At 46.7% G+C, this 15,027-nt stretch overlaps 1 protein-coding gene across 1 annotated transcript in view; it reads right to left on the bottom strand.

Moving 5' to 3' along the window:
- The window catches only part of Dock8 (dedicator of cytokinesis 8), a 189,667-nt gene that overhangs the window by 65,246 nt on the left and 109,394 nt on the right, over nt 1-15,027 (bottom strand). The window contains exons 15-22 of the mRNA XM_032891748.1: nt 11,977-12,094; nt 10,323-10,393; nt 9,284-9,422; nt 8,596-8,697; nt 5,790-5,885; nt 5,242-5,476; nt 3,137-3,301; nt 1,975-2,147 (exon numbers count right to left, since the gene is read on the bottom strand). Coding sequence (XP_032747639.1) covers nt 1,975-2,147; nt 3,137-3,301; nt 5,242-5,476; nt 5,790-5,885; nt 8,596-8,697; nt 9,284-9,422; nt 10,323-10,393; nt 11,977-12,094 — 1,099 coding nt within the window. The remainder of the gene's footprint in view (nt 1-1,974; nt 2,148-3,136; nt 3,302-5,241; nt 5,477-5,789; nt 5,886-8,595; nt 8,698-9,283; nt 9,423-10,322; nt 10,394-11,976; nt 12,095-15,027) is intronic.

Raw genomic sequence — 15,027 nt, 5'->3', positions numbered from 1 at the left:
CACTCACATAACGGCTCACAACCAACACCTCTTCTGGTATTTTCTGGCACGTGGTACGTTCATAGTGTGCATATGCACAGAAACTCTTCTACACGTAAATTAAACAAATGTTTTATAAAAGTATTTGACAAAGTCAAAGTAAGGCCATTGAGCACAGTGGCTCCCACCTGCAAACTTAGCATTCAGGAGGCGGAGCCAGGACAGGAGAATAGCTGTGGGTTTAAGGTTGGTCTGCGTTACATACTAAATCCCAGGCTAATCTGGGTTACAGAGTGAGACGCTATGTCAAAAAACCTAAAAGAACTAAGTAGCGGTGGCACATGACTTTAATCCCCAGCACAGGAAGCTGGTGAATCTCGGAGTTGAAAAGGCTAAACCTGGTCTACAGAGCAAGCTCCAAGACAGCCAGGTCTATACAAAGAAATCATGTTTAAAAAACAGACAGACAGACAGACAGACAGACAGACAGACAGACAGACAGACAGAAAAAACGAATAGCCCAATTCCCCACGACACAAAAAGATTCAGGTACCAACAGTTCCTTCGGTGTGTTAGGAGAGCAGGGCAAAAAAAATGAGAACAGTGCCCCACCGTGGTTTAATGCGGTACTACACCAAAGGACTAGATGCTCTATTCTATTTGGACTAAAATTTCATCCCCTACTACAAAATAATCAGAAAAACTTGACCTCAGCACATATGTAGAAATTTAATATTTTCATTTTTATTAACAAAAATATAAAGAGCAAGGCTGTCAGCAACAGCCACAATCTTGTCTCGCCCAGCAAATAAAAACCACTGAAGTGCTGCCCCTGTTTAAAACCAGCTTTCTGGGCGGGAGGTGACAGCACTCCTTTGGGGCATTTGCTTATTCTGTGGCAACAATTGCAGCAGCAACACAGTCCGTGCAGCTTTTGAATACGCTAATGTCCACTGGATTGTGAGCTTTAGAGGGTTGAACGCTATGCATGTGAATTGAATATTTTGGTTTTTTTGGTTTTGTTGTTTTGTTTGTCTTTGGGTTTTCAAGACAGTTTCTCTGTTTAGCCTGGCTGGATTGGAATTTGCTCTGTCAACCAGGCTAGCTTCAAACTCACAGAGATCCACCTGCCTCTGCCGCCCAAGGGCTGGGATTAAAGGTTTGTGCCATCACAGCTTGGCCTGAACTGCATGGTTTTTAAAATCCCAAATAAAATATCTATTAGTCATTGAACTGTCAGGATAATGACAAGTAAGTCCATGAAACTGTTATATGCAAGAGGAGCTTAAGGGGACATGGCCGAAAGATGCTGTGTGGGCCCTGGAGACGACCACAGAATAGAAGTAAAGGGCATTAGGGAAACAGGAAACTGGAATAGAGTAGAAGCTTATGTTAATGGTAACTGTGCGTTAATCCTGGTTCACAGCTGTGACAAATGTACCATCCCAATGTAGAACACTACCAACAGCAGAACTGAGTCCCTGCAGCTATGTTGCTAACAACTAAATGACTATTTCAAGTAGCTACAAGACAGGACTTTAATTGCTTCTAGCATGAAAAACTGATGGATGTCTAATCACCGCACACTGTATTCAGGGACAGAAACATCATACTGTACCCAACGGACGCGTCTAACTGCTCTGGGCCAATTAAGAATGAAAACCGATAGATTCCAAGCACTTGGAAGGCCTACATGAGAATTCGAATACATGAAGACAATGTGAGGAAGTAGAGAGTGTTTCCAGTGCCACGGTTCAGCAGGAGTGTGGTACTGCACAGGGGGTGACCAACAGCACTGCAACAAATACTTCGAAATAGCGAGAAAAGAGCATGCCTAGCATTCTTACCACCAGGGAATGATGGAAGGATCCTAAGTACCCAATCAACATACAAAGTACTTACATATCAAAATACCATGTTGCACCCAGAAATGCATATGTCAGCTAAGAAAAAAACAAGAGCTCGCGTGCCCTCCAGGGCTGGCCACGCCCCTACCTTGGAAGACATGATGTTCTTAACCTCCTCGTCTGCTGCACAATGTGTCCCAGCCAGGTCTGGGTTACTGCTGCTCATCACACGGGCCTGCATCAGCTTTGAACTCACTGCAGCGGCAGACGTGCGTCCATATGTGTGGTATCGGGGGTCGGGGACTACGGCGGTGGGGCCACCTGTACCCAGCAGCCAGAGACAAGCCAAGAGACAGAGTCAGTTACAGAGCCTGAGAAAGACCCACTGAGGGAGGAGTGGGGGGGGGTGTAAACCTACCAGATGGGGCCTGGGGAAGGAGCCTCATTATTCTGCACTCTGAGGGGCAGGGAGGTGGCGTTGGGTTAAGTGGGCAGGGTGTGAGGTGGTGTGGAGTAGGGAGGAGTCAGGGGACTGGAGACACATGCTTGGTACCAGTCTGTCACCAGTTACCAGAGTTTCTGAACTCTCAAGGAAAGCGAGGAACACGAAAGGTTTTGTTTAATCAATATTTGAATGACTCAATCTTCCAAGTCTTGGAGGAGGGTTGTTCAAAATTGAGTCATCTTTTGAGGACGGGCACATGTACTATTTCAAAGTGAGTCCAACTCTGGTTTTAAAATTGGACTGAAATTACAGAGTTATGTAAAAGATGATTGCAGAGGCTAACAAGGTGCCAGATTTATTTGGATGTGGGATTTAAAGAGTCTACCAGTGATGTTTTTATATATCAGGCTACCCAGCCATTATGGTTTATGGTCTCTGCAAATAACTAAGAAGAACAGTGGAATGGGTTATTATTAACTTAGCTCGGGAGAACGAGAACTTTTTTATGTAATGAAAAGTTTAAGAACTTCCAGTGGGGTCAGTGCCGTGGGATAGATACCGTTTTATTTGCTGTTGTTCTAGAATCTTACAGTCGGCAGCTCTCCACCTTTTAATGCAGATCCTCAAGGGGACCATAAATTGGCAGTCAGGTAAAGGTCACTGAGAAGTTACCGACTAGGCAGACACAGCAAGTACAACATAGAGAGAAGGGAGGCAGGGAGGGAGAAACCTCTAGAAACTTTTAACTTTAGCACTCAGGTAAGTTTTACTCTGATGACCAAAACTGAACCTTTCATCCCATGGCGGTGGTCTGAGGTGATACCCCACCAGATACCCCGCCCCCCACACCCCCAGAAAGCACTACCTGACTTGGGTGCATCCCTGTGTAGCTCGGGCAGCCGGAACACGTAGTGCACATAGGAGGCCAGCAGGCAGTTCCTCCCGTGCTGGTCCTTCCTCAGGTCCTTGCTGTTGTGAAGGCTATTGGCAATGGCCACCACAGACTCGAAGGCAAACTGGGAGAAGTTTGCTGAGGAGCCAAGAGAAAAAGAGAAACTGAGGTACATGTTCTCGGGCTGATAACGGTATGTCTTGATCACTGACCACCTTAGCCAGGCAAAAGAAATGCCCATGGAGGCAGGTATGCTCTAGTCAGATCTGGGGTTCTAGATCTGCTCAGCACAGACATGCTCAGTTCCCTCTGTGTAGCTCAGGCTGGCCCAGAACTCACTGCAATGCTCCTGCTTCAGCTAGAATTATAGGCATGGGAACATAGCCTACCACGCCTGGCTCACATCTCCTTCTTTCTCTCCACTGCAAACAGTAGTTTCCCACGGGCCAGGGTAGGTCCATGTCCTTATATCATTGCTTCCTAACTCAGTCAAAACTGGGTGGCTTCTCCACACTGACATGAACAGCATCGCCTTGGGCTCGAGCCTTTGACCCTACCCCAGACCAGCTGACCCAGAATCTGCATTTCAACAGGATGCCCAACGGATGTAAGAGTAAATGCATAAACCTGTCCTCCAACAGATTCTCATAGAGACACATCTTAAAAACACACACAGATATGTCATTCTCCATAGCAGGTCCATGTAAGCTGCCTGTACCCTATCGGTCTGCTACTCTGAGCCTTTCATAATTTGGCTTTAGCCAACTTTGTGCCTGTTTCCGCTCAGATTCAAGCTATGTCCTAGTGAGGTAGCAGTCAGATTATCCCCATCTGCGGTCTTTCCTCATTCCTGACTTTGCTCATGCTATCCTCCTCACTTCGAATGTCTTCCTTGCTTCTTGCTACAAAATTACACTGACCACAAAGTCAGGCCGCCCCTTCCAAGCTCAGTCTCCTGCCGGCAGTGCCCCACAGTGATAGGAATCCAAACCATGTCATTCTGTAGCTATGCCTGGTGGTAGATGTAGCCTCCCCGTGAATGCTGGAAACCATGCCTAGGCCGAGTGCATCCCTCGCAATTGTCTGTGCCTCCTTCTTCCCATACTGTGCCTTCCACAGCACTGGACTCAGCATAAGCAGGGTCCAAATGAACAGCTGTAGACTAATTCCTTCATTGCCTTCGTGTGCATATTTGTGTTCCTGTGTGCACGTGTGTGCAGAGGCCAGATGCCGACAGCGGAAGTCTCCCTCAATTCTTCTTTGCTTTATTGTTTTGATTCAGGCCTGAACTTGTCAAGCAGGCTGTGATGGCTGGCCCGTGAGCCCCAAGTATCACCAGCAAGGACCTGAACTACAGCTCCACCCCACAAAGTCCTATTTAAAAGACATTTTAACGTGTGTGTGTGTGTGTGTGTGTGTGTGTGTGTGTGTGTGTGTGTGTGTGTGAGTGATGGGGCATATCTGGAGTTCAGACAAAAACTTATGGGAGTCAGCACTCCCCTCTACCCTGTGGATCTCAAGCACCTGCTTCACGCCATCAATCAGGCTTGGAGACAGCATCAAGACGGAGCCATCTCCTTGGTCCTAAAGCCCATTTTAATGTTCTTTCTTACTCCTGCATCCCCTTTTCTTTCACAACCATTCTTTTACACTTACTTGTTTTATTTATATTTTGGATGTATACGAGTGTTTTGCCTGCATGTATGCATGTGTAACGTCAATGCAGTGCCTGTGGGGGGGGGTCACAAGAGGGCATCAGATCCTTCGAATTGGAGATACACATAGTGTGAACCATGTGAGATCCGGGACCTGAACCTGGGCCTTTTGCAAGAGCAGCAAGTGCTTTGAATGACTAACCCACCCCTCCGGCCCTTCTCCCTTCTCTTTTTTAAACACTAGGGAGTCTGACAAAACAGAACTGGACCTGACTTCATGTCAAATGCTGCAAAAGTCGCTCCCAGCATTTGTGGGTTTGTGGAAAGCCATGATTCATTATGCAAAAGTCTATCTGTCTGTCTGCCTGCCTGCCTGCCTGCCTGATCTGGCCACGCCTCCTCCCTACCCACAGGCCTCTCTACCTGTTTGGCCAGCAATGACCATGGGCTGCACAGAGAGCTGGAAGAGCTTATCCAGCACCAGGTGGAGGAAGAGCACGAGGGGCTCCAGGCGGGAGGAGTTGAGGCAGATGATGCTGAGCTTAAGCTCATGCTCCAGCGTGTTCTCCGTGATCTTCTGGTCCAGCACGCGGATAGGGAAGGTCACCTGGCTCTCCAGGGAGTGGCAAAGGGTGAAGAACTTCTCCAGGTGATTATCCTGGGAAGGCAGAAGGCAGAAGACTCTCAAGAGGTGTTATTCTTTCAACATCCACCCAGGAGCTTGGTGCAATCCCTTAGCCAGTGACTTGGATTAGAAGTCAAAGTCCCAGATGCTCCCAGCAAAGGAAATGGACTCATTGGGCAGAGTGTGGTACGCAAAATAGGGCCCTTTAATATCTATTAATAAAAACACCAATAAATCAGGCTTGAACTCATGCTCTAGGAAGATAGTGAGGTAGGTATTATACTGTGAAGAAACAGGGCAACGCAAATGAACCACCCAGACAGTGGCCGGCCTTGCCGTCCCTTACCTGGGTGTGAACGGAGGAAACAGCTTGCACTTCAATATTAAATACACCCTTATGGCCCTCGGCCCACTTAATGGGAGGATTCTGTAAAGGAACTTTCTGTATTAAAGAGAGAGAAAGAGAAAAGATTAGCAGTGCAATTTCCCTTTCTGATTGTTAACAAGCAGTTCGAGCAACATGTCAGGGACAGCAAAGCTCTATAAATGGACAATTACATAGCTAGTCTTGTGAGTAAAGGCACAAGCTTGAGCCCAAGCTCACAGAGCTCTGCTTGGCTCACAGGGTACTGGGCCTGTTGTGTCTTGGTTGTTAATGTTTAAAAGTCAGCAAACTTCAGATAACGGGCCCATTTCTAACTCGAGAGCTGGAAGATCCAGCAACAACTGCCTTGTTTCCCAGCATTGCACCAGTCTGTGGAGCACAGATAGACATAGTCTTTGGGATCTGTACACAATCCCCAGAGCAAAACATCCCAGCAGGACCAGCCTCACTTATGTGCCCTGCTGGATTTCTGGAGACCCCGGAGTTTGCGTTTGTGATCTAGAGTAATGACAGTCAATAGAAACCCAATGGGAATCAACATTACTTTTCCATTTGCAAGACAGGGTTATATAGGGAGAACATGCATGTATTTATGCACATATAGAGGCCTGAGAATAATTTTAGAGAGTTGGTTCTCTCTTTCTATCATGTGGATCCTGGAGATCACGATCAAACTCAGGTCATCAGAGCTGGTGGCAAGCACCCTTACCCACTGAGCCACCTCACTGGCCTCAAAAAAGTTAAATTGTTGGGAGGCCACATTAAAGAACACTGAGGGCAACTTCAGCAGGCTATCTCATTCAACACAGTACGGCTGATTTCCTCAATGACAAGTCAATATAAATTATTAATAAAAAAATCTATATTTTCAATACCAAGTCTTCGAAATTCAACCCATATTTTACACTGACACCTCTGAGTCAGAGCTAGCCCATTCAAGATCACTAGCCACTGCTCCTGCTGTATCTGACAGTAAGCAGCAATGAGAGGGGTTGAGGGTGAATCCATAGGTAGGAAAAAGAAGCTGATATTTACTTTAACATTATTTACTGCTGGATAAGCACCATCTCAATTAATGTCCACTGCACCTTATAGTCAGAAATGGACTTCATTTCATCTTTGAGAGTCAGAAGGTAAGTATTTTATTATGTACCTTGTATGTAAGCAATGTGACCACACTCATGCAGTTGGAGAGCGGAAGATCAATACTGGGGATTTGGATTTGCCTTAAAACTCGGGTTTAGACTGTGGGGGTGGTGCATACTTGTAGGGAAGCAGAGGTAGGAGGATCAGGAGTTCATAGACATTCTTGGCTACGTGGTGAGGTTGTGGACAGCCTGGGCTATATAAGATCCTGTCTTAAAAAACATTTAAAAGAAATTCAAGGGGCTCAGTGGTTAAGAGCACTGGCAGCTCTCCCAGAGGTCCTGAGTTCAATTCCCAGCAACCACATGGTGGCTCGCAACCACATGGTGGCTCGCAACCATCTGTAATGAGATCTGGTGCCCTCTTCTGGTGTGCATGAAGACAGCTACAGTGTACTCCTAGACATAAAATAAATAAATAAATCTTTAAAAAAAAAAAAAAAGAAAAGAAATTCAACAAAACAACAGCAAAACCTCAGGCTTTATCCATGCTTTTGGAAAACAAAAACCAACCCACCACAGGTGGTCTATCAAACTGGAATGTGGAGCTTAAAAATTGAAAATCAGGTTTTTTTGTTTCTGCTTTTGTTTTGTGTGTATGTTTCCTGTTTGCTCTTGTGTTTTTTTTAACAATGGCCGCCCCTAGACTTTAGACTCAGTGATCTTCCTGCCACTGGGATTCATGCACACTGAGATTACGGCAGGCACCACCTTGCTTGGCTCTGGAAAAGATGTTGTGAGGGTTACTGCAGGTCACTGTAGGCCGAGGACATAAAATGAACTGAAACGTCCCTGTCCTTAGGCAGACCTGTGGTGTCAACGGGAACAGCCTCAGTCTAAGACAGAGGGAAAGCCAGCCTGGGCTCTCAGAAAACGGCGGGGAGAAAGACTGCGAAGGGTCTGTCTATCTAAATTCAAGGTCCTGGATATTTCTTCAACTTTAAACCCAAGAGAATTAAAAGAACTATAGGTGATCTGAGCCCCGATTCAGCCGGATCCTGGTGGGGGACAGGAAAGGTGGGCACAGAATGGAGAACAGATGATCCTTAGGATTACGTTAAAGTTTAGGGTCCTCTGATTGTGCTGTGATAGAAAGTCCTATCTTTAAGATACATGATAGAATATTTATGGGTAAGATGATGAGTGGAGAAATGTGATGCTGAGCTGAGAGCCATGGGACTGACTATCTTTAGACTGGGGTATTGCTATGGCCTGCAAACGCAAGAAAACAGCCAAGACAGGAAGGGCACTGGCTCTGGCACTGGTGTCTTTGCAGTCATCCACCTGGCTGTGACCACTGGCCCACAAGAGGAACTGCTGATTCAGGCCCGGAAGCATCCTGTGTCTATCACAAGTGGGCTCAACCAGCCTCCTCAGCTGCAGACCCTGTGCAGTGCAGGCAGCTCCATGCGGCACTGCCTCAGGCGCGGGTCGCACCTACAGGACATTCTGGTGCGGTGACGTCGGAACAACGTGCTCTGAGAAAACACAGTGTGCTTGGAGATGGCAGCCCCGGAGAACCCGAGAGAAACATCTCTGGGAATGGGAATGGGAAGTGGGTGTGGGGAAGGGATCGTAGACCACAGCAGGACAGGAAGCAGCTGCTACACAGCGCTGGTTACCTCAGCAGAATGTATGGAGTAGTTAGGTGGCAGTTTTTCCAAGGCAACTGGTAGACAGTAGGATCCGGTTTGAAGACGTTCATTCAGGAGAATCGGCAGCCACTGAAACAGATGGTGTTAAGAGTAGAGTGGGTTTATGGCTGCTTGCAACTATTTATCTAGCTCGCAGCCCTCAAACAAAACCAAACAATGATTAGATATTGAACAGCCTCCTGCTGGCGGCAGCTTTCCATCTCCTGTTCTTTGCATTGTGTTCCTGAGATGGTAATGGCTGTGACTTGCTGCTTTCTGGGCCTGCGTAGTAGCAGTTTTTCTTTCGGCCACTGTCAGGCTCCTGTCTGCATATCGATGTTCATTTACCTTTCATGGTTTTTAAAGAAATCACTCCCCCCTCCCCCATGTAGAGCTAATTCCACACGTGAAGCACTCACATTAAATTTGGAGATAACAGATAGGGCAATGCCTTTTTTCTTAAGTGTTCTTTAAAGATTTACCGCCCACCAGATTTCCATCGGAGGAGCCTGTAATTCTCTAAGTAAAGCTGTTTCTTTACTCTTTCTCTGCTGTAATGTGCACCAGCACAGTCTGCAGCTCCTGACAGGAGAAAAGCAAGTGAGCAGACTGCACAGGGTCTCCCACAGGGGCCTTGGCTGCCACGCACCAAGGAGCTGCAGGGGGAGGCACTCACCGAGTACCCCAGAAGGCTTTCTCCCGAGGCGCCTTGCTTCTGCTGACAGCTGATGTGGTAGAAGGTGAAGAGGAGGTGGTGATTCACTGTGAGCTTGGCCGGAAGCTTGATCTTTACTTCTTCATAAAAGTCGGGAGACCTGTATCAAAAGCACACTGGATGCAGATCACTTTCACAGAAGCCTGAGTCCCTGGGTACGAGGTGGAGCAACCGCTGCCTGCCGACCCCTTGCTCCCATGCACCTGCACGCTGTGGGCTTTTCACCTCACGTTATCCTGCTCCTTAGCTGTAAGGCCTTACAGCCACCTGATACTATGGGAAACACTGCACCTGTGTAAAACTGTCACAATCAGAAGGCTGTGTTAGACAGAAGGACTTTCCCCACACAATGGGGGAAACACAATCTGGAGAGAGGATGAGATCCCATGTACGGCTATGACCTCTTTTCCCATCTCAGCCCCAACAACAAGCCTCGCATGAGGCTGTCCCCATCAATGGTCTGTGTGAAGGCTTCGCAGCCTCACCTACTTAGTCCCCTTGACAAGCCTGGTCAAGGTTCACGGGAAGCCCCTAAAGGAGTCTGGTGATTAGGCCAAGGCGAAACCTACCTGCTCTCCTGTGACGTGTAAACCAAGGTTGGATAGTCAGTCCCATGACTCATTTCTACTGGCATAATTGAATATACCATGTTTTCTTTGGTTGGCAGACAACAAGATGACCAAAGAATTGGGCTTAGTTTCTGGCCCTCTGGATCTCAGACCGAGTGAGAAAATACTCGTCTTTATTTAGCACTTACAAGTGTCCTTATCATCATTTTTAAAATAGAATTATATTAGTTTCTGGAAGATATTTCTTATCAAAGCCTTGGTCGTTTATAAAAGTCATGCATTGGTGGCACAGGACAGGTGTAAACTCCTCTGCCCCTCAGTTACCATGCGGTAAAAACTGCTGGGAAAAGTACTTGTGGAGCTAAAACCCAAAAACCTAGGGGATATTGAAATGGTTGTAACATATGTTCAGGACTTTGAAATATACTTACTTATTATGGTATGTAATAGCTGTGTACACTTCCTGCAGAAATTCAGGTCCACTGGACTTCCCAAAGATGACCTGTTGGCCAACATGGAAGGAACCAAGTTAAGAGTGATTTTGGGCTCTATGAACAGGTGCTACCACACGGACAGGATACCGCTCTCACGGGGCCGTGGTTTATATGTTAAGGCTACTTACCACTGGCCCAACCACATGGACCAGAAGTGGAGTGAAGGGTTAACTGAGGCTTTAAGGGAATAATGAGTGACCAAGGGCACAGGCTTGTGAGGCTGAAAAGCTAGAAGTCTCTTTGTGCCTCTGTGCACAGACATATACAACATAGCATTCGTTTGTCCCCAGTGAGACACCAGCATCTTCTCCCCTCCCAGGACAAGGAATTAGCCATGGGGGTGATTGTAGTCTCCACTGCCCTGGCTGCCTGGGTGTGGATGGGTCATGGAGTCTGCTGCAGCCCTGATGGTACATGATCTGTCTAGTGAACCTGCAGTTACTACAGACCAGGGAGAATTGGCTTACATTTACCACCGCTGTCCCTTGGCTGAGTATGTTGGCCACATGCAGAAGGTGCACATACCCACTTGGAAGCCTGAGTGGTGACCTGCCAGGGCTAGGGTAGGGAGGACTAGGAGAGTAATCTAGACCGTTTTCCTTCCAAGCATCTGCTCCCTTCCACCTTTCCTGCTACTGTTGCAGGAGCTCACCTTGCATCAGAGAAGAGGTGGGAGGGAGGGCAGACTTTTTAGAAAGTAGATACATGGGGAAAGGAAGAAATTCTTCCACCAGAAAAGGATGTGGGGGGAAAAGCCCAAACCTCTCCCTCTCATACTTTGTGCTTAGGCATCCTCCCCCATGCCCCCATGTGCTGCAGGAGATCAAACCTAGGACCTCCATACACGCTAAACAAGTGTTCTCAGTAGCTACAACCCCAGCTGAATATTAGCTGAATTCCAGGACATGTATGAATAGTAACAGCTAACCAACCATGACATTTACTAGCAAAGTCTGCCATTGGGGACCTCTTAGATAATACTATTCTAGTCTGTATTATTAGTTTATAAGCTGACTCAGGATAAAAATCCATTTCCAAAAGGGTTTGTGTTGGACTGTTTATCACCAGATTTTGTTTCATTCAGGTTTGTTCTGCATGATTCTACTCATGCTCACCTATGTGCAATTGTGAAAGAAATTCAGGCAAATAGTGAACACCATGCCACACTTTAACTCTGCAGAGTTAGAATGGCCCAGCTCCGTGGGCAATGTGGACAGACCCCACACCACCTTTCAATCCTTTAAAATGATCTTCAGTTCCAAGGTGTGGCATCTCACAAGGGCATAATGGGGGAAAGAGATTTACAACTGGTGCTGTTTCCCTACCATTATCCTGTGGACAATTCTGGGCTATCCAGAAAGGTTCCTGCATGTAGGCTATGCTGGAACAAAATATCCCATACATCGAGCCAGATGTGGCTCACTGGTAAAGCCCTTGTCTAGCATCATCGAGAGACCTTGGGTGTGTGGTAGACCCTTGGGTGTGTGGTGGACATACCCTGCATGCTGAGGAACTCTTGATCTCATCCCTGTGACCTGACAGAGGGAGCACAGCCCACCCGGCTGGAGGCAAACACTACCCATTGACTTACCGGCATAGCATTGCTGGGGTCTTCTCCACACATAAACTGAATCTTTATTGTAATGTTCCGGGCGGATGCTAGCTTGTTAGCAAAGTTCAGTCTCTGTGGGTATACGTACAGAAGGTTTCTGGAAAAAAGAGAAGCCAATACTCAGTAGTCAATGTCTAGAGTCCACTTCTGCTCTTGTTTTAGTCCAGAGTTTGCTTTCTGAGGTGGCAGCAGACCATTGTGGGTTTTGTGAGATGCCACCATGGTATACCTTGGCGAGGACCACAGGGGAAGGGGCAGCTCGACCACCACACTTCAGACCTCAGGTTCAGGTGTTACTCTATGAGCAGGTGGCTATAAGGACAGGGTGTTGTATCAGTGGCTGTGACGAGTACATGAACCTCGTATTAGCAGATACAGAAGACAATCGTGCGACAGGGTTGGGACACACTAAAAGTGGGCAATGCTATGCTGCCATAAAGTGTCTGCAGCTGGAAATGACTGATGAAGCGAGGAGTCATCCGGAAGGTGATACTGCTTTGTTACTTTCCAAGGTGTCTTCTGCAACCCATGCCCACGTTACTGTGACGATCCCTGATGATGACAACTGATGTCTCTGCTAGCATGTCTAAATGCGTCTGTGCGGAGAAATGGTTCCATGGTTTAGAGCACTTGAATCACAACCATGAAGAACAGAGTTTGGATCCCAGTAGCCAGGCAATGAACTGGGCATCTGGACAATGCTTGCAACCCCATGTCTGAGGGAGGGGCAGAGAAAGGAGGCTCCCTGCAGCTTGCTGGCTTCCAGCCCAGCAGACTTGAGCTCTCCGCTGAGGAATAGATCCTGCCTCCATGGAATAGGTTGAGAGGGTTGGAGGATGCCTGACACCATCTTCTTCATTTTCATCTCAGTGAGCATGCACTTACACAAACACGCATATATACTCACACAGACACAGACACTAACTATCTGAATAAATAAGGACATTCCTTTAAAGATTTGGCATATTTTTTCATTCTCAGTACAAATCATGAAGTTATTAATGTTACCGATTGGGTCTACATTCAAATGTAAAGTATGATTCACTAGAAAAGAGTGAGTGAATCTAGCACTCAAGTGTGAGGTAAATGAATAGCTGAGTGGACCTGCTTCTGATGAACCGTGAAGAGTGCCCCAAAGAAGTCACTTTGGATCCGATGAGCCCAGAAAGCCATGTCATAAATCTAATCCCGGTGAACCACTCGGGAGAGGCAAGTTCATGTTCAGAATCCCTGTCCTGGCCTGGAAAGAGGATGAGATGGGATTTCTAAGTGTTTCAGAATGTACAGTTTCCTGAGTTAAGTAGATAGCACACTAGAGAGGCCAGATCTGGGAACTAGGCCTATCTCCCGCCTCCCATTTCAGAATAAGATTGAAAGTTTTACTGTGTAATCTTTTTCATTGGAAGCCCATCAATAGTGAAATAAGATTGTTTCACAGACTACCATCAAGTCCCACGTAGTTTCCTGTTAGTATTAAGGCTGAGTCCATTAGCTTTGGGGTGGTTAAAGCGGCCTCCTATGCCTGTATTTCTCTAGTCTGATCTACACTTTCTAATCCCAGGGCTATGTAGTGTTAACGGTATTTGGAGCAAAGAAGGTGGTGGGGTAACTAAACTGCTGGGAAAGCTTAGGGCAAATTAAGATTAAACAGGCTACTGTGTACCCTGAATGTACCACTGGGTTGTCAACCATCCTAACGCTGAGACCCTTTATACAGTTCCTCATGGTACAGTGACCGCCCCCCAGCCAAAAAGTTATTTTCATTGCTACTTCATAACTGTAATTTTGCTACTGTTATGAAGCAGAGTGTAAACATTATGTTTCCCATGGTCTTGAGAGCCCCTTGTGGAAGAAAGGGGTTGAGACTCACAGGCTGAGAAACACTGCCTTAGAAGGAAAAGGGCTCTACTCCTTTCCCCAAATGTTTAGACCTCAGAACTCACTTTATCTGCCTGGCCTTTCTCAGTATATTTCAGAGCTTTAGCATTCTAGGAGATCACTTGGAGAAACACTGAACTAAAGATATCTGGCTATAGAAGAACATATCATATGCAAGAAGAAATTACAACTCAAGGATTCTTCTGCGCTAGGTGTGGGAGTGTAATACTTGCGATCCCAGAGCTCAAGAGGCACAGGCCAGAGGATCATCCAGCTGAGGCCAGCTTGATGTACAAAAGGAAATGCAGACCAGTCAGGAGTATACAGCACAATTCTGCTTTGACCAAAAAAAAAAAAAAAAAAAAAAGACAAGACTAGACAAAACCCAAGGATTTTCTACTCAAATATCTTGTAGTAAGGAATGCTTTCAGGTAATTCAAGAAGAAAATCAATATTTGGAACTCTGAAGAACACAGGAGCTGTGTGCAAAGTTCAAAGGTCATAGGGGCAACTATATAGCATTCCTACACTTTGTTGACCCTGTCTCTCTACTCTGGGTGCTCACTGGAGACAGGATGGAGGAGAGAGTCTAGGGGCTGGTAGAGTTGCAGTAGCCTTTCTAGGCCACTCTGACTTCACACCACAGTGTCACCACCCTGAGTCCGTGGCAGCTGGCACACCCCTGGATTCTTGCCCTTTGTTTTAATCTGTCTTTATCCCATCCTCTTGTTGGCTTTTAGTCCCGTCTACACTGAATACTTCTCATACTCAAATGAAAAAGAATGTAAGGCAATAATCTAAACTTAATTTCAGCGGCCAGAATATTCAATGAGCCTCATATATCTGTGTGTACACAGCCCGTCCAGGAGCACAGATGATGGGCCAGTTCAACAAAAGGACTGGCATAGAATCCGGGGGTCTTCAAGTTGGAGGTGCTGAGTGCAAGCCAGTGCTTTTGAAGATGAGAAGACCACAGCCTTGTGAGATGAGGTGGGTTCTTCTGTGAGCCAGCCACTGAGAGCAGAAGACCCAACATCCACCACATCTCCTCTGCCCTCTGCTGCCTCAAGGGACCTGCCAATCTCATTCATCAGTCAGATCAGATTAAATCTAATACAGTTGAGGAACAGGTGCCATCAAGAGTGGGTACGA

This window comes from Rattus rattus, chromosome 2, assembly GCF_011064425.1.
Source record: "Rattus rattus isolate New Zealand chromosome 2, Rrattus_CSIRO_v1, whole genome shotgun sequence".
In the NCBI taxonomy this organism is placed as follows: Eukaryota; Metazoa; Chordata; class Mammalia; order Rodentia; family Muridae; genus Rattus; species Rattus rattus.
The sequence above is the reverse complement of the archived record's forward strand: the minus strand, read 5'-3'. Positions and strand labels throughout refer to the sequence as shown.